Source organism: Ambystoma mexicanum, chromosome 7q (genome assembly GCF_040938575.1).
Source record: "Ambystoma mexicanum isolate Mex_15411 chromosome 7q, UKY_AmexF1_1, whole genome shotgun sequence".
NCBI lineage: Eukaryota > Metazoa > Chordata > Amphibia > Caudata > Ambystomatidae > Ambystoma > Ambystoma mexicanum.
In genome coordinates this window covers 885,052,126-885,072,398 of record NC_090941.1, presented here as the reverse complement: position 1 = coordinate 885,072,398, position 20,273 = coordinate 885,052,126, and the positions used below count along the sequence as shown (strand labels likewise).

The 20,273-nt window shown below is 43.1% G+C and overlaps 1 protein-coding gene across 1 annotated transcript in view; it reads right to left on the bottom strand.

Annotated features, from left to right (window-relative positions):
- The window catches only part of NOX4 (NADPH oxidase 4), a 1,243,038-nt gene that overhangs the window by 85,476 nt on the left and 1,137,289 nt on the right, over nt 1-20,273 (bottom strand). Inside the window, exon 16 of the mRNA XM_069639431.1 lies at nt 16,250-16,318. Within this exon, the coding sequence (XP_069495532.1) occupies nt 16,250-16,318 (69 nt within the window). The remainder of the gene's footprint in view (nt 1-16,249; nt 16,319-20,273) is intronic.

The following is a 20,273-nucleotide window of genomic DNA, read 5'->3' as shown; positions in this document are numbered from 1 at the left end:
CACCTCCTATATGTTGGACGTGTGGAATGACAGGGCACATTACACGCATGTGTGGGAGTCAAGGGTACGTACAGAATCGGAAATTTTCAAAAAGGGATACAGCTTATCTAGCATATAGCCCAAGGGCTAGGAATAGGTTTGTCCAAGATCAGACGGTGTATCAAGCACTAGCGCCACAAATAAAACAGGCACAGCAGCCACATCAAGCACCATTGAATACACCACAGGGACAGTCACAGCATGCACCCATGCAGATACAGCAGAACACAAACACAGGACAGTTATTGACACCTAGAATAGGGGGTGTCACTGTGGTGGGAGTAAGTACTTTCACAGGTACGGGCATGAGCATATATCCACAATAGGACACCTCGCAGGGCGACTTGATGTGTTCAGTACTAGGAGGGAAATCTTTTTCTTCTTTAGTAGACACTGGGGCTACTGGCTCATGTATGCGAGAGGAAAAATATCCAATGGCGGGAAATGCAATGAATGCGCAAGGTTTCACTGGAGCTCCAAGTAGAGTTCCTTTTACTGATGAATTACCAGTCTCTATATGAGAGTGTGACATGTCTGTTCCATTATTGTATTCTTGGCAGAAACCAGTTAATATTGTGGGGTGAGATTTAATGACGCAGCTCAACATGACTATTTCTTTCACCGATGAAGGCATAGTGTGTTCTACTCCAGGGATACATTATCTGAATGTGGGCGAATTTATATTGGCATTTACAGGGCACATGGCACTACGAGGTGTACTGATGGAGCCCAAAGTTTATTGCTATGGTACACACATTCTGTTAACGTGGCTTAGTGGGAAAGACTATTGGAATACCTGATGAGTTCCTGTTCAGGCCACAGATACCCATGGACGAAGAGGGGGGACAGACTATTCCCTTAGGCTTGGATGCAGCCATAATACGAGGAGAAATGACCAAGCTCGAAGGAACCGATGACGAGGGCAGGCCATGGAGAACAGTGATTGCCATTGGGGAAGGGCATAGCTTGACTGACGTCACTGATGATGATATATTTAGAGATGAAAATCTACAAAATTACATAGAGATCAGGAAAGAGAAAAGAGAGGTCCCACAGTGAATGATGATAGTACGGCAGCAGCCAGCATTTTTTTACCAGGACTTGGAAAAAGTGTCAACCTCTTTACGGACCACAGACCCCTATAACGTAGGTCTATTGAAGGGGTTAGGGGAGGTTAGGATTAAACTGAAGCCACAAGCAATTATACCTCGAGCAAGATAGTTCCCCATGTCTCGATGAGGGTATTTTTAAGACTATTTCAGCACTAATGGAACAGGGTATCTTAGTGATGTCAGAGTCACTGTGTAATACTATGGTGTACCCTGTGAAAAAAAGGAAGGGGGAGTCATGGAGACTACTTCCGGACATGAGACCAATTAACCAGATTGTAGAGGCAGAGTTTCCTTTAGTTCAGAATCCTGCACCGATACTATGTAGTATCCCCGTAGAGGCACGATATTTCACAGTGATTGACTTGAAAAATACGTTTTTCACGATCCCGTTGCATAAGGACTCCCAAGACTTCACGTCATTTATGTTTCGTCAAACTAAGCTCAAGAGCACTTGTTTTCCGCAAGGGTACTGTGAGTCTCTTTCCATCTATGTATGAAATATTGATTTGAAAATTGTTATGCTGCAATACGTAGATGATATTTTGGTTTGTAGCACAACAGAAGATGAGTGCAGACAAAACTCGATTCAGTTGATTATTATCCTAGCAGACAAGGGATATAAAGTAGACAAAGAGATGTTGCACTATTGTCAAGAAGAGGTGTTGTACATAGGACAGTTGAACTCACATGAGGGAAAAAAGGTCACACCTGAAAGAGGTGAGGCGATTACGAAAACACCAAAACCGCACACAATAAAGCAAATGCAGCAGTTTCTGGGATTATGCAACTACGTTAGAGCGTGGGTGTTTGATTATAGTTCATACACAAAACCACTTTTGCAGGCTCTAAAGAAGGCACAAGTGAACAAGGATAAAATAGAATGGACTGAGTAAATGGAGGAAGGGTTTGAAGAATTAAAGAAAGCAATTTGTACAGCTCCAGTTTTAGGAATTCCCAATTATTCTGAGGAGTTTTTCTTATTCTCGCACACAAATGGGACCGTCATGATAGCAGTGCTCACACAGAGAACTACATTAGGGTACAAACTTCTGGCATATTACAGTGGGATTTTAGATCAGTTTATGAGAGGACACTTTCTTTGCGAACAATCGCTGGAAGCAACCGCGTTCGGCATTGAGAAGTCTGCCTGCATTGTATTGGGGTGTTCTATGTTGCTGTTTGTTGAAAATGCTTTGGTTGCTATTTTGAAAAAGTCTAAGAGTACATTGACATCTCAGAGAGGATCTGCATATGAAGTAGTTATATTGAATCCTGCAATTAAGATAGTCAGATGTAAAATAGTGAACCCTGCCACATTTGTAGCCGAGCCTATGGCAGAGGGTGAACATGTACATGACTGCTCTAGCTGTGAGGAGTTTTATGATGACATACCACGTGTAAAGTAAAACGCATTGTCAGGAGGGGAAATTCTCTTTATGGACGGGTCGTCCAAAATTGATCAAAATAATGGGGAAAGGCAGGTGGAGACACAGAGAAAATGGGAAATTTGAAGTTGTGGCAAGCGTAAGGCTGCCATCTCATTCTTTGGCAAAAGCAGCAGAATTGGTGGTGCTTATTATCGCGCTTGAGAAATTAGAAGGGCAGGAAGTGATGGTGTACAGTGACTCTGCCTATGTGATGTCAACCGTGCACCCAGGGCTAGCACGTTGGAAAAGGAGGGGCTACCTCTGAGCGGACGGCACTCCAGTGCAGCACGCAGCATTATTGGACAGGCTTATTAAGGCACTACAGCTCCCAGCAGCCATTGCAATAGTTACATGCGCAGCACATACTAAGAGAACTGACTTTATTTCATGCAGAAACAAAGCTGCGGATGAAGAGGCAAAAAGGGTTGCAAATTCTTCAGATGTCTCGAGGTTTGATAGAAAGGGGTTGACTGTGACTATGGTAATGCTAGAAGGGTTTAACCGTTTACCAAAAAACACAGTTGATGGAAATTCAAGGCAGTGCACCACAGGAAGAGCAAGAATTATGGAAGCAAAGGGGGTGCTCTTCATCCCCCCTAAAGCATTATGATGACACGACAGCACTGGAAAGCCAGTGATGCCAGTAGTATTATTAAGGGCAGCACTTGAACAGCTGCACTACCCTGCACATGTAACTAGGGAAAGCATTGCAGCAGCTATTGCGGAGGACTTGTTTGTACCAAACCTCTAAGAACATGTTGCATTTTATGTAGTAAATTGAATCGTAAGTCAAATGTTTACTGCTAGGCACACACTGCGAACATTCAGAGGACGGATTCCTCAACCAAATGGTCCTTTTCAGCATTTACATATTGACTATGTTGATATGCTGCAAGTATGTAGTGGATACAGGTATGATAGTGGTGGTGTGTCCCTTTTCACGATGGATCGAAGCAGGTCCATGTACACACCCTGATGCCACTTGCACAGCAAAGATATTTGTGCGAGAAGTCTTCTCAAGATGGGAAGTATGTGAGGTGCTGAGATCCGACAATAGCCCCCATTTTGTTAATTAATCATTTGAGCAGATTAATCAATTATTGAACATAAAGCACATATTTTCATCTGCTTATTACCTGCAAGTGAACAGGATATGTGAGAGGCTCATCAGTCTTCTCAAAGAGAGAATTGCTGAACTTAAATTGTCACTGAAGAAGGGATGGTTCTATTGCCTGCCCTTAGCATTACATGCATTGAGGAATCAGCTTGGATCAGACCACCACCACACACCCCCTGAGCTAGTGACAGGGAGGCGAATGAGAACGCCCTTGTCTACTTCATCGAGGAGCAGATCAATTCAACCGTAAGGGGGGTTGGTCTCACAACACAGATGAAGACCATTCAGCAACCAGACTTCAATAATTACTTCCTGTACCTAGACTGTTTGTGGGAGATTCAATCCTAGTGCATAACTTCAAGAGGAAGTGGTACAAGCCCCATTTTAGTGGTCCCTATATTGTTGAGAACGTTACTCCTTCAGCAGTAAAAGTCCAAGAAAGACACTCATGGATCCACTTGGGCGACGTTTAACCGTATGCTGGTGAGGCTGACGCACCACCAACCGTTGATTCGGAAGCAAGACAAGAAGAAGAAGTTCAGCACATGCAGACTTGATCGCTGATGAGGAAGAAGAACAATAAGGTTGCTGATTAAATAAATGCAAGTGTGCAGTTGGACTGTGGCTCACCCCGAACACTCTTTATAGATATTATAGCAGGAGTGCAGACCTCTATTCTTGAGCCACAGGAATCTTTGAATTGGACTTTAGAAAGTGTTGATGTGATAAATATGCCCAATCTGGACTTCGGGTTTGACGACTGGAAGCGAGAGCAGTTTCCAGACTCGTTCCTCACTGAGTTTCTGTTTGGTCACCTTATGGTCCTATCTGATGCAAAAGGAAAACAGAAGATTCAATAGTTAATTATTTATTTGTTGGAATGTAATTACCAGTGTTCAGTGAAATAATTAGATTGAAGTAAAAAGTGATATAGAGAGTTTGGAGCCTGCAACGATTGGTGCACAATCATATTGTATTATTTTCTTGAAACATATTTTTGAAAAAATTGCAAAGTGTAAAGGTGAGTATTGACAGTTAAGTGTGACGAGTCAAAATGGAGGATATTACTCTGCTTGCACATCTCTGCAAACAGTTGTCGAAACGTGCACCCAAACTTAAACAGTATAGTGCGGAATGAGTTAAAGGCATGGCAGATAAGATGTTCATGCCATGGCCACAAGGGATATCACTATCAAAGGCAGTTTTGCAGCATACGATGACATATTTGCATGCAGCACACACAGAAAAAAGTTCGACAAGAGGTTAGCAAGCTTAGAACTCTGGCAAATGTACCAAGAAGAAAAGGAAGAGCCACCTCGTGAAGACTGGATACTTAATATATGCCAAGAGAGCGGTGAGGAGCCTTGTGATCCCCTGTTGGGCCTGAAGTAAACGGTGATAGCGGGAAAGATGACGGATTATACCCATTAAGAGAGCTTAAGGCAGCGACAGGTTACAGCAATCCAGCGTATGAGTCGCCTGCGCAAAGCAGCGATGAGGGTATATAGAACATTTCTGAAAACAATGTGATTTCTAAAGTCCCAAGGGATAAGGAGAGACGCGACATGAAGAGAAATGATTGACTAAGTACATCCTTAGATATAGGGCAAGAAATAAAGAGATGGAAAGGAAAAAAAGAAAAAGCTGATGAGGTAGTGCTCATACAGAATGAATGGATGGGTGGTCAGATTTTGCTCAAACCCGATGGTAAGAGCATCGAGGACATAAGGCAAAGGTAAGATCGAGATAAAAGAGACAAAAAGGACAGAGAGAGAGGAACAATTGAAAGAAAATGGAGTGAAAAGAAAAGATAGACAAAGACAGAAACAGTTGTATCAAGATGAACATCTGAAAAAGCAGGAAAGGGGACAGGATGAAAGAAAGTATGACAACAGACAGAAGGCAACCGAGGAACGGGAAAGACTAGAAAGAAAGAGAGAGGAAAAACAGAAATTAAGGGATAAAAGAAAACAAAGACATAAAGATGAAGGAATACAAAGGGCAATTTAGAGGAGATATATGAAAAGAAAAGAAGACCGGTTGAGAGAAGAAGCAAGGAAACAAAGAGAGTTTGATGATGAAACAGAATGAAAGAACCATTGTCCCTGTTATGGACAGACAGGCGATGGGGGATGGGGACCAATGTGACTTTGGGGTTTCACAGTTTCCTTTGTTAGAGAAAGGGGAAGCCAGACCACAGTATATACCATGGCCGCAGATGGATAAGGATAATTTAAGGTTTAAACTCCTGAGTTTAAATTCTGGTGCTGGGAAATGGATACATGAGTTAGAAAAAATGACAAGAGGAAACACATAAGCTGTAGGGGACATTAAAGGTCTCCTAGTCGCTATCCTTGGGAGAGAGCTGATGACTTTTGGTCAAGAGCATGGTATTCAAGTGTTACCGCTTTGAGCACCACTCATGATGGAACACTGTTTAATAAGTGTAGGGTGCAGTCTGGAAAGCGCTTAAAGTGCTGTATCCGGACACCTCAGATATGGGAGCTATAATGTCAAAAAGAGGCAGGAAGGGGATGTCCCTGTTGTTTACATTCAGAATTTTCAGGAACAATGGATTTTGGAGACTCACAAGCCTGGCGAAATCTATACCTGTATTTTATCTAATATTATGCCAAGGGATGCTGGAGCCAGTGCAGAAGCAGCTGAGGAAGTTAGTGGGCATAGAAGCAAAGCCATGGTCAGAAATTCAGCTCACTATTGTGCATTATTGCAGACCTTTGCAAGAGAAGAATCGAAAGAAAGATGATACTAGGAAAGGCGAAGAGGCAAATTGGTTTAGAAAAAATTATCAAAGTACGCCATTGAAGGGTCGATGTTGACTAGCAGAGAAGGATCAGGGTCACAGCAAGCAGCAGACATTCCACAGGTGAATAACTAAAGGCATTTCGATCAAGGTAATAGTGGATTCGTACCATGAGGTAGGGGAAACTTCAGAGGTAGAGGCATCCAGAATAATCAGGGACATTTCCAGAATAAACAAGGTGGGTTTCAAAACATGCAGAATGATGGTCAAGGCATGCAGGATGGGAAGATTAGGAAGCCTCCTCATGTATGTTGGACATGTGGTATGTCAGGACAGCTGGCACACATGTGTAGAAGCCAAGGATTCGTGCAAAATGGGCACTTCTCAAGAGGGGGGCCACATGCCCGCCTGCATACATGCAAAAGAGTGGAGATAAATTTGCTCAAAATCAGACAGTGAAGCAAACATAAGCTCCAAGAGCACAGCAAGATTTACAAACACAGCAGATAATGAATCCGCAACAAGGGCAGTCACAGCATTCATCAATGCAGATACAGCAAGGCACAAGCACGGGACAATTGATGACTCCTAGGATAGGGGGTGTCACTGCTGATGGAGGGAATCCTTTCACAGGTAGAGGGATGAGAATGTACCCTCAATAGGACAGCTCACTGGGAGACTTGATGTGTTCAGTAATATCTGTAGCACCTAATCCTCAAGAGGAACTGAGGGTTGGCGTTAAAATAGGGGGAAAATCCTTTTCTTTTTTAGTAGGCACAGGTGCAACATGCTCACATTTACGAGTGGTAAAATTTACAATGTCTGGAAATGCCATGAATACTCAAGGTTTTACAGGAGCTACAAGTAGAGTTCCTTTTACTGAAAAATCACTGGTCTCTATAGGAGAATGTGACATGTCTGTGCCATTATTATATTCAAGACAGACACCTGTTAATATACTAGGTCGTGATTTAATGACACATTTGGATATGACGATTCCTTTCACTGATGAAGGCATAGTGTGTTCAACACCAGGAATGCATTATGTAAACATGAGTGAGTTTATTATGGCATTTTGCAGGACAAGCGGACATAACTGGAGTACCATTAGAACCAGAAGTTCTTTACTATGGGGTACGCATTTTGTTAACATGGCTACCAGGCTTAGTGAGGAGAAATATGAGAATACCTGATGAGTTTTTATTCAGGCCAAGGATACCTATGGTTGAAGAGGAAGGACAAGTGATTCCTTTAGAATTGCAAGCAGCCATAGCGTGAGGGGAAATGGCTTTGCTTGATGAAACTGATTATGAAGGCAGACGATGGTGCACAGTGTTTGCCATTGGGAAAGGTTATAAATTGACTGACATCACTGATGTGGATATGTTTCAGACCATCCGGCAGATGATGAAGTAGTATTTCAAATGAGTATTACTTATTGGGTATGAGCAATTAAACGCAAGGTTCCTCAGAAAATTATGTTAGCACAGAAGCGTCCCGAGTATTTCGATGAAGACATGGCAAATGTGCCAGTTGCATTATGGACAACAGACCCCTATGACATGGGCCTATTGAAAGGGGCTGGAGAAGTAAAGATTAAATTGAAACCAGGAGCAATTTTTCCTCGAGCACAGCAGTATACCATATCTCGAGAGGCAGATGAAGGTATTTTCAAGACGATATCCGCCATGATGGAGCAGGGTATCTTAGTGACATCAGAGTCACTGTGTAATACGTCTGTGTATCCAATTAAAAAAGTAAAGGGGGTTGTGCCGTTTAATAATCCTAATCCTGCAACAATCTTATGTAGTAACCCTGTTGAAGCATGATATTTCACTGTGATTGATTAGAAAAATGTATTTTTCTCGATCTCATTGCATAAAGACTCACAGGATCTGACGTCAATTACTTTCCGCCAAACTCGATTGAAAATTACTCGCCTGCCTAAGGGTTACTGTGAGTCTCCATCGATTTTCAATAGAGTCCTGCAGATGGATTTAAGCAAGATTGATTTGGAAAGTGTTGTGTTGCCAATACGTAGATGACATATTGGTCTGTAGCACCTCAGAGGAAGAGTGCAGACACGATTCAGTTCAATTGATTATTCTTGCAGAAAAGGATATAAAGTAGACAACGAGAAATTGCAATATTGGCAAGAAGAAGTGTTGTACATAGGTCAGCTAATTTCACGTGAAGGAAAAAAGGTTACTCATGAGAGAGCTGAGGCTATTTTGAAAACAACAAAGCCACACGCGATAAAGCATATGCAAAGATTTTTGGGATTATGTAATTATGTGAGGGCATGGGTCTTTGAATACAGTTCATACATAAGGCCCTTGTTGCAAGCTCCGAAGAAAGCACAGGCAACTCAAGAAAAAATTATCTGGACTGAGGAGATTGAAGAAGGGTTTGATGAGTTGAAAAAGGCAATTTGCACAGCTCCAGTTTTAGGGATTCCCAATTATGCTGAGGAATTCTTTTTTTTTTGTTCACGAATGGCACTGTTAGGACAGCATTACTCTCGAAGAGAACCACGTTGGGGTACAAGTCCCTTGCATATTACAGTGGGATTTTATACCTGTAATGAGGGGTCACTTTCTTTGCAAACAATCTTTGGCAGACGCTGCATTCACCATTGAGAAGGCTGCAAGCATAGTAATGGGGTGTTCCATGACGTTATTTGTTCAACATGCTTTGTTTGCCATCTTGGAAAAGCCTAAAGGTATGTTGGCTTCCCAAAGGGCTTCTGCCTATGAGGTAGTCATATCGAATCCAGCGATTAAGATAGTTTGTTGCAGAATAGTGAACCCTGCCATTTTTGTAGCAGAACCACTGGCAGAAGATAAGCATGCACACGATTGCTCGAATAATGAGGAGTTCTATCATTAACTCCTGATAGTGAAGGAAAATGCCTTGGCAGCTGGAGAGATTCTCTGTATTGATGGTTCTATCAGAATCGATCAAAATGATGGACAAAGATATAGAGGTGCCGCTGTGGTGAAGCACATGTCCAATGGGAAGTTTGAAGTATTGATAAGTGCACGACTACAAGGTCACTTTTCATCACAAGCTGTAGATTTAGTGGCGCTGATTGTCGCGCTCGAGAATCATGCAGACCAGGAAGAAACAGTGTATAGTGACTCCGCCTATGTGACGTCAATAGTGCACGCAGGGCTAGAATGTTGGTAAAGGAGGGGCTACCTCTGAGCGGACAGCCCTCCAGTGCAACACGCAGCCTTATTGGACAGACTCATTAAATCACTATAACTCCCAAGAGCCATTGCAGTCGTTAAGTGCACAGCTCACACTAACAGGGCATATTTTATCTCACGTGGAAATCAAACAGAAGACGAGGAAGCAAAACGAGTTGCATGTTCAGAGAACATAATGAAGTTTGACACGCCAGATGTGAATGAAAGTATGGTGGAGATTATGAGTGTGTCTGATTGTTATAACAATTTGTCTAAGACTCAGTCAGTAGAACTTCAAGAGGAAGCACCTCAGGATGAGAAAGACCTGTGGACATGGAGGGGATTTTCTGTAAGCCCTTCTGAAGCACTGTGGCGACAAGAGAGCACTGGTAAACCAATGATGCCTCTAGCCTTATTAAGGGTGCTACACTACCCTGTGCATGTTACTAGAGAGAGCCTTGCCACAACAATAGCGGAGGACTGTTTTCTGACAAATTTAGTAGAACACATTGCATTTTATACAGTGAACGGCATCTTATGTCAAAAGTTTACTGCTGGGCACAATCTGCATACAGTTAGAGGAGTTATTCCGAGACGTAATGGTCTTTTCCAGCATTTGCATATTGACTATGTCGACATGCTACAAGTCTGTAATGGATACAGATATATGATTGTAGTGGTATGTCCCTTTTCAAGGTGGATTGAGGATGGTCCATGCACACATCCAGATTCCACCTGCGCAGTAACATGTTTTGTACAAGAAGTGTTTCCTAGATGAGGAATATGTGAAGTACTGAGATCAGATAATGGCCCTCATTTTGTAAATGAAGTCTTTGAACATCCTTACTGTTTTTATCTTCACTCTCCACTCTTGCCCTGCTGGTGGGGAGAACCAAGGCTCATGTCACTTGTAGGAATCATCAATGCTGGAACATGGACATTCACTAGTTAGCATTTTCCTCCCCAATCTTTGGGTAGCCTCCTATACGCTCTGGATCCACAAGCCCAGTAATGATCCATGATTTATGCTGTTACAAGTTTAATTCCTGGTACATCAAAGATTCAACCACAGTTCTGGTTCTTTCCAACTTTTCTTGTGCCATTATTTCTGAAGCACAGTTGTGCACTTTCCAGGGGCACTATCTGCAATGGTCCTCCTCTATCTTTGACCCAGGTCAGTAGTTTAGCAAGTCTTGGCCATAAAGGTTTGCATCCATTCTGTACAATGTCAATGGTTCACTGATAACAACCAATGACCACCCAGGCTCTGCAGATGACCACTCCTTCTTCCCATCCATCTGGTGATAGCACTGATCCCCAGATCTACATCTGTCCCCTATTCTCCCATCTACAAACTTCTTCTGCAGATTTTCCTGGGCTTTCAAGTCTTTCTTTAACTTCCCATCTGATTTCAGCTCCTTTTACTCTAGGCTATGCGTATCTGATCACGTGATTCTTGGTGTGCACCCTGTTTTTTGTCTTTGTATCTTGGACATACTCATCTTCATCTGGATCTGTCCATTCAGTTGTCAATTTGAGATAGGCATCTCGGTCCATGAACTGGCCTCTTGTAAGGCAGAGTGCTATGTGTGATAGACAATGTGCTGTCTGGACGTCTATTTCAATAACTATGAAGATTTTAGACTACCCTAAGCTATAAGGCAGGAGTGCACATGCAAAGCATTCCTCCTTCAAGGTCCTCCTTCCCACTTCTTTCATATGCTAATACCATATATTATTCCCCAAGTGTGCTGTACTGTCCAGGTAATCATTTAGCTCATGATCATCTTCCCTAGCACTTCTCTTAGGTCTCATTATTTTCTTCTTTGCTTCTATAATCATCTCATGGAGTATGTCAGCATAATTCCTTCTTACTGGACCAATCATAGAAACATTTGTCAGTGGACTAGGTGTTTTTACGTGTACTACCTATGTAAGAGAAAGGTCCAAAAGCCTCTTCCTATCCTGATGCCTTTTCGTAGCAGCAGAGAATGACAGCCATAGAGAGTCCACTATAACCTCGGTACGTGACCTCCCTCCAAAAGGTAACCCAGATGTGTCTATTTCAGGACTAGGTGTCTTTAAAGGTACCTCCAAAGTAGGGACAATCCCATAAGGTTGCCTAGTAGTTGCCACATCTGTACCCTCATTTTGCATAGGAAGGTACACAGGAAGCCTTTCTCTGTTTGGATTCACATAGTAAGCAGTATGCACTGTAAGTGAAAGAAGTATCACTATAAACAAAATGCATGTGTAAATGATGCGCAGTTAAGGGCCCTATAGTTTGTGTAACCAATAGCATGTTGCGTATTTAGTGACGTTCATAGTAACCTGTTTGAGGGGAGGGCTTAGTTGCCCACCTGATGTTAAGGAGCCTATCACTTTCTTAGAATAGTATGGAACGTATACTTAGATGTTCCTTTAGACCCAATCACAATTGCCACTAGGTTTTTGTAGTTTGCCACATAGGATGACGTTAGTAAATACGTAGGTTGACGTCATGAATGATGAGTTTTTTCTATAAATACAGTGTTTTTTCTGAAGCAAATTGAGAAGCCATGCAGTGAGATGTCCATAGATGTCCGCTGTACTCCCAGTTTTAGATAATTGATATTAAAACAGTTAACCTTTTTGCCAACTATCTGAGTCTTTTCAATTATTGATGATTACGTAACTTCTGCACCCCCATTCATCCCATAGTATTGCTACCTTGTCTTAAAGGGCTGGGGCGACACCCCGGTTCAGTTGGGTGTCATCTGCATAGAAATGATGGGATATACCAAAAGACAAAATGGTAGCAGCAAGAAGAGACGTATAGAGAGAGAAAAGAAAAGATCCTAAAACAGAACCTTGAGGAACACCATGATAAAGAAGTAGGGTATCAGAAGAGGATCCAGCTCAAGATACCAGTAAGCTTGGTTAGATAGATATGAACGAAACCAAGATAAAACAGAGCCAGAAAACCCAAAAGAAGAGAGGGACGATAAGAGTAGAGTGTGATCCAAAGTATCAAAAGCAGCCGATAAGTCCAATAGAATCAGTTGAGAAGAGTGTTTAGAGGAGCGAGCAGAGAGCCCTGCAAAAGCAGCAAATGGCCACAATCAGGGCACAATAACTACACCAGTCTCCAGGATTGCAACCTCTCTTCCCACATGCCAACTCATCATTTCCCCTCCTCAACCTCATGTCTGGCTTTCAACAATGCTCTATTTCATGAAGATGAATTGAAACTTACACATAATATAGTAAGGTACTCACTTCAAATATATAAATCCTTATAGAAATAGATTTATGTTAGGAAAAAAGTGTACAACTGTGGCATTATCCCCCCCCCATCTTGACTGGGAGTCTACAAATACCAGAATGCAATTAAGCAAAAGGCAACAAATGGCATTTGGATTTTGAAAATGTACTTTCAAGACGTATAACAACATGTAATGTGTGAAAAGGTTAGTGTTTGACAAATGCTGGTTTCATATATGATGTCAGGAATATATTACATTCTACCAAAAATAAACGCTTTTAAGTGTCTTAAACATCAACATCTGAAAATAAAGTAGTTAGTTTAAAACTATTATTTGTGATATAATTTCATTGACCTGGAAGAGGGCGCAGAATTAGGCATCTAACGTTTGCTTTCTCTGTGCTTTCAAAATGAAAACGCCTATTTGCATGTCTTAAGACGGAAATGTTACGAACGTCTTGTCCAACACAATGGCCTTTTAAATGGGCCATGACTTGTAAATCAACCCTACTACCTGAGAAACTGATAAGCAGTAATAAAAGACTTACACAGGTTTTGCTCATGGGTTAGTGTATTTGTCCACACTGTCGAGTACACATCTATACAAATACAGAACAAACCTCTTGAACACGTGTTGTTTCCTCAGCGTTTGTATTTGCTTTTGTATAAAATGAGCAACCCATTGACTTCATGTCATGATGTTTACAATTCCAAATAATTCATTAACTCTGGAAAGACTGCTTTGAACAAACATTGGCAGGCCCTTTCAATGCAAAGCCTGATGGTAAGGTTTGATTAAAGAGAGCTCAAAGAGTTCCAAAGAGGAGGAGATTTGGGCGGGCAGAGGCAGGAATGGGTGGGAATGGCCACAAGGATTAGCATGGCCATGGGCAGGCAATGGGTGGGCACATAACCAAACAGCACCTACAGACTCAGTGTCCCTCTTCATATGCCATTCCTCCCCATCTGTACTCATATGCCATTCCTCCCTATTTGTACTGCAATGCAGTAGTTTGTGCTTATAGACGTATAGAAAGTTTCCTTTTCTGTCGGCATATCGTAAAATTAATCTGTGTGGCTGGAGATGAAAAACTATTTGCACCCGGAGAAGGGCCATTGACCAAACATTCGCTGGCTCTTGTGCCAGCCACCCTTGGTCCTACCCCGGGTGACGCCATTTCTTTTTTTTTATGTGGGGAGGCAACAAACCAAACAAAACCTTCAAAACCTTTCGACCACCCCCTCCCTCCATCCACACTTACCTGTGTCACTGGAGTTTAAGGTCCGGACTGCCGCACCGCTTTCTCCAGCTGTAGTCATGGAAATGGAAAAGGGACTATGGTGGCAGGCATCTTTTTTTCATTCTTTTTTCCGCTCAGGCGATTGGCTGTGCAAGCAGCACGAATCTCCCCAGGGGAAAAAAAGAAAGCCATTCACACCCCAGATGAACCCCAGAGTGCGAATGGCTTTCACACCCCAGTGTGGGGGTGGACATGGCCCACAGCTCTCACGGAGGCCCTCTCTTCACTCAGGCCTACCAACGATTGGGCAGGCGGCCCATTACTGCCTGTGTCCACCCCCCCACCGGGACGTGAAAGCCACGTTGGCTTTACAGTCATGTACATGAAGTGTACCGTTGATACTAAAGGGATTTTGAGCACAATCAGGGATCTAAATCTGAGGTTTAATTCTTTGAAGGTAGAGAGGCATGTCGTAATGTAGAAAGCAACCAAGGTAGCTAAGCAGCATGAGCGAATGTCGCAGAGATGTTACATGTTTAAAGCTGTCTTAAAGGTGTCCGGTCATCATTTCGAATACAAAAGGATCGAATGCAATACATTCGAATCAAATGGACCGAAAAAAAAGACTGAATGCCTTTTTTTTGGATGTATTTTTATTTTTTTTTGGTTTTGGTATAGGTAAAATTAGTGGTTTTTGGCCAAAAAACAGGGGTTTGTCGGGGGACCCCCCACCCCTCCAAAAAAAAAAGAAAACGTGCATTCGATTTTTTTTTCGGTCCTTTTGTTTCGAAAGTATTGCATTTCGAAACTTTGTATTCGAATCTATAACTATAAACCGTCTGAAAGACATAAAGCTTTTTTGCTATTGCTTCAACATAAATGTAATTGCTGTAAAATGCAGGGTTTGACCAGGGAAAGGATTGGCCTGGTCACTTGTTCATATTTAGAGTGCAAGTGAGGGCATTCTCTTTCCATTGTGAGAATCAAACGTTGGACCCCCCTACACCCACAGCTCAGTTCCTAATAACTGCTGTCAGCACAATAGAAGCATTTAATCTACACCGAGCAGTATGACACCACAAACATAATCTGGGATGACAGTCTCAAAGAAAGGGCAGCAAGAATGGCAGAGCTTTTGGGTAGGTATTCCACAAAAAATAAAATAAACACAGATTAAATAAATCCAATGGTGGCTTTAATTTTAAGAAATGTGTTTCAATTTGAAAATGCCCTTTTTGTTATTTCATATTAAATTGTTAACAGCGCATTTACCAAACAACTGTGTGAGCGGCATGTGGGAAGACCCCCCACCCTAATGTTATTCATATCCCATCTATTTTGATGCCATTTGCTTCGAGCCAGAAGAAAGGAAAGCCAAGTAAACAAAGGGACTGTTAAAACGTGATTGCCACCTGGTCAAATGATCACTTTTAAGGTTGGTGAAACTGTACTTAGGGAAACATGAGGGTGCTGGGGGGCAGGGCCGCCCTTAGGGCAGGGCGGACCGGACGACTGCCTGGGGCGTCATGCTCCTCAGGGAGCCATTAGCCCCTTGCCACGCCAGCTCGGGGGAGTCTTTCAAGGGCTCACCCTAGCTGGCGTAGTGGGAGAATGTACGGCAGGTGCCCTTTTGTTATTAAATGCGCCTGCGGCGTTGGGCGCATTTAATAACAATAGGATGCTGCACCCTATTCAGATGCTACCTCCCTGATCCGACGCAGGAACCAGGTGGTTTTCATTGGAATAGGGAGCTCATGCATTAACATGAGCATCTGATTCCAGTGATTAACTTCTTGCCAGGCCCCGGAGCGGGGAGCTGGAAAAGAAATGTGGCACTCCGGAAACACCCCCCATTCCCGTGGGAGGGGGCCTTTAAACTAGTCCAGGGTGCTGCTGCTGCTAAGGCCGGCCCTGCTGGGGGTTGGGGGAGCCCAAAGAATCAAATAGGGAGGGTAATTGCCAAACCCTGGGGACACTTAGGCCTAGCGGTCACTGTGGAACACAACCTGTCTGCAGTTGCGTCCCCTGACATGATCCCCCTAGCGGTCCCCTAGCACCATTGCATAATGGACTGCACGAGACATAGGACTTAATGACATGGTTTAACCCCATACCTGCATTCCATCTGCTTGACTGAGGTAGAGCTGCATGTTCAAATAGTCGGGCCGGTTTTCCTGCCAAAGCTGTAAGGGATTATGTAAAAGAGAGCTCGTGTTAATGGCTGGTAAAGTAATGCTTAAACTCTGCATTCCCACAACTGTATAAATGGCAGACATTACAGGCTGCTAGCACTCATTAATAACTCATATCGCTATGCATAATGCTCACGAGCCCAGTTTTGCAGTATGCAACGAGACCCTTTGAAGATTTTTCGTACATATTTTGTAATGTCATTTTATACTTCAAATTGAATAATTTATTATAAAACATCCCTGAAGAACATGAAAAAACGACAGGAGTTGCAATACTAACATGAATTAAACAAATGCCTGCGTTTAAACAGGGAAATATATATGCCGCACCAGACATCACCCTAGTGGTCTAATCAGTGTGAAGGCTTGTCCTGGATAGTGGCCTGTTTGGCGCCATCACCCCCCTCTTCCAGACTTTGTTCTGAGAAGAGTAGAAAATGGCATCAGATGAGAGGAAGTGTGAATGGGCAGCAGAGTGAATCAAATATGAAGGCTTTTTAAAGATAATAGAGGGTATGATATGATATGATAGGTTATTTAACATGCTTAATACCCAGAGATTTCTAAGCGCGGACCCGGGGATCGAACCTGTGTTGCTCGGTGTCTTCTTGCTTCCAAGGCGAGCACGTTGCCGCTGAGCAATCCTCCCAAGACAAGGGATGGAGCTTTGAAATTGTTTGAATGCTTATAATGTCAAAGCATAACGCTGATGAGTAAAAGTGCTAATGCATAACACTCCTGAGAACTGCATATGACCCGTGAGCCAAGAAGAGGGAATTCTTGTTATCAAGGACGTTGAAGATCTAACCCAACACGCAGCAGCTGAGGGATTTTAAAACAACGCTGCTGGTGAGAAGGGAACGTGCTTGGACAGTGTGCAGCGCCCCGTTAGGAACCTGACTACAAAAGGATGGCAGGACTTCAAACACAACAGTCTCAGTGACTGGCCTCTTCTGTCAAATCTAAGTGTAAGGGGATGTGACAAATTTAGGGAATTCGTACCTTCTTCCCTTGGGGAATCCACCTCCTATGAAGCTAGGTAGGTGAGCCCACTCAGCAAAAAACTTACTAGGGGATTGAGAAAGGGGGACCTCACTGGGAGTGACTCCCCCCCAGGGGACAAAAACTCCCATACCTATCTGGCTGTCCCTGTAAGAAATACCTTGTCTGCTTACATGGGAGTAAAAGCAAGTGATGGTATAGCGGTTGATCGGAATCCAAAACATACTGGCATTGTTTTGTACTTTTGGCTCACGGTATTGCTGAAATCCCCCTTATCCCAACAGCTGATGCGGAACAACATGCCCCTTGGTAGTAATGCAGTGAGAATAAAGAGACAGGAACCCTTGACTGGCAAAGGGGAAATCCTATGCAAAGGCATACCTCTGAAATGAGAATGTCCTGGGCGGTGGAGCTATGTTATACCGCAGAAAGACTGAGACATGGAAGAGAGACGCCGCGAAACCGCATAGACAAGTGAAGCACCAGAGAGGAGAAGATGGCTGGAAGCCAATCTTATCTGGTGGTGCGACCACACTGCAGGTGTGGTAGGCCCGGAGCCCGCAAACAACAAGCATAAAGACCAGAGAGTGACAGAGGAGCAAGCCCTCTGTTCTCATCCAAGAACTGCAGAGAAGGAAAGCGCTGAAACAAGTGGAATACAGAAGATGAATGTTTGCCGAACGAGGACGCCACAACCCACTGGAGCACACCCGAATGCAGTGGCAGTACCAGAGTTGCCCAGGTTGGAGGGAGGCGAACCGACAAGCACATTAAAGAGGAAGGAGAAGCAAGTGCCATAAAACCATAACAGGGTCAGTCAGACCCCCAAGAGAGATAATATTGTGCATTGGCAAAACACCAAAGAAACAGCTTCAGGAGCCAAGAAAGCCAGATGGCCAGAAGGGTCTAGAGCATCCTATTGAGACAAGTGAAACTTTGCAACCTATAAATAAGTGCGGACCTGGAGGGTACAATCAGTCAAACCACGAATAGAGACAATGGGAACTTGGAGTCATCCTTTGCATAAAATTAGTAGAAAGAAAGTGATCCAACTGGTGGAGATGGATTAGGGAAGCGTCCTCCCACTTATGGAAATTGAGGCATTTTATTTCTTTAAAGACTTGACTTCTTTCTTTGAGGAGCCTAAGGAAAGACTTTAGGAACCTGTTTTCATTAAATGGCCAAGAACAAACATTGGGAGTGTGATACAGAATCAGGAACAAGCCCTGAGAACCACAAGGGAAACTGCACTAAAGTAGTCTGAGTAGAGTGCATATTGCCTTGGCTTGTTTTCTTAAAGGGGTAGGGCCAGTTAGCTAATAGGTTTTGGACTGGGGACTACTTTTGTTTTTGACGGTAGATAAGCACCTTTAATTTATTTGAAAGGGAGGGAAATCTCTCCTAGCAATAGGGCTAGATTGGCAATTTTCTTTTAAGTTGAATAAAACCTTTCAAAGTATGCTCTGGAGTCTAAATCCCTATACTGGCTCACCAGAGGGCCCACCTCTCAGCAACAGATGTAGGTTGATGCGTGAAGGATGTCCATCACTTGCGAGACACATTTTACTTTCCCTCCACTATTTCAGTTGTGGAAATGTTGAAAAGAGAGTAGTAACCCAAAACCTGAACGATAAACATAATCAAAAACATCAAATAAACACTGTGCCTCTTTGAAAGGGAAAAGAAGGATTATTACATGCAAAAAGGTCTCATACGGTCCCATAGAACCGAACTGACATGGAGCTCATCATGCCTCAAAAAGTTACATAGCGCAAAACCACACAATCTATATATATAGGTTGCAATGTTATTCCACTACCCTCATTGGCAACAACATATACAACATGCTAATTGCCCCATATAGCTCCCAGACCGTTTGGCCACATCTTACCGAAACCCATTCCCCAAGTTTTATGGCTCACTACATCCCCACTATTAAATCCAGGTACGTAATTGGTTAATGAGGATAATGACACACTAATAAATCGTAACCTTCATGTGTTGTGCACCCCTCCAATTAAGACACATTCAAGGTAAACTGACAATAGGCCTTCTCATTATACCAGCCATTATACCAGACACTGTGGCGTACACAAGCTGCACCCCCGACTTTGTACTAAATGTATTGGCATCACCTCTGCTCCTCCTAACCCAAATCTCGGAACCTTCCAGACACAGCTCCCCCATACCGCCATCAAAACCCCAGGTGCCCAGTAATGATGTGACCGGGGCACCACTCCTGAGTCTGAACTATTGATATTTATTTGCTGTTGGTTATGTGTCTACTTGTAATTCAAATGGGATGATCACTCCTTGGGTGGGGGCAGTAGTGCTCTAAATCTTCGCTTGGCCTGTTGGCATAACACAACCTCATGCCCTATTCTCATGAATTTGTCCTTCAAAGGGTGCATCCTTACATGCCCTCCCCACAGCTAACATTCTGTTCCCATCACGTCCAGGCCCTGCAACTGGATACAATTCGTGTTTATCTGTGCACCGCGGTTACCTCTGACCTCTGCTTCTCTCCTGGGGGATGGAAAAGGGATTTGTGTTGGGACTGAGCTAAACAGAGCCGCAGTTGAACATCAAGGCCTGTGTTCTATTCTGTTAATTGTGTACTAGGCCTTAAAATCCAATATGGTGGCACTCTTGCCATGTTTATTTATTTATTTATTTGAATTTGTAAAGCGCACAAACAGCCCGCAGACATCGAGGCACTGGAGCAGAGGTTAAGAATGCCTACTTGAGGGTTACAGTGAAGCCGCCCTAGAAAAATACTTGAAAACATTTCGGTAGTTACATGTTACAGTGAAGCCGCCCTAGAAAAATACTTGAAAACATTTCGGTAGTTACATGTTACAGTGCGTTGCAGGTAGGTTTTGAGAACTCAAACAAAGAGGTTAGTCTTGATGGCTTTGCGGAATACAGTGTGGAATTCAATGGC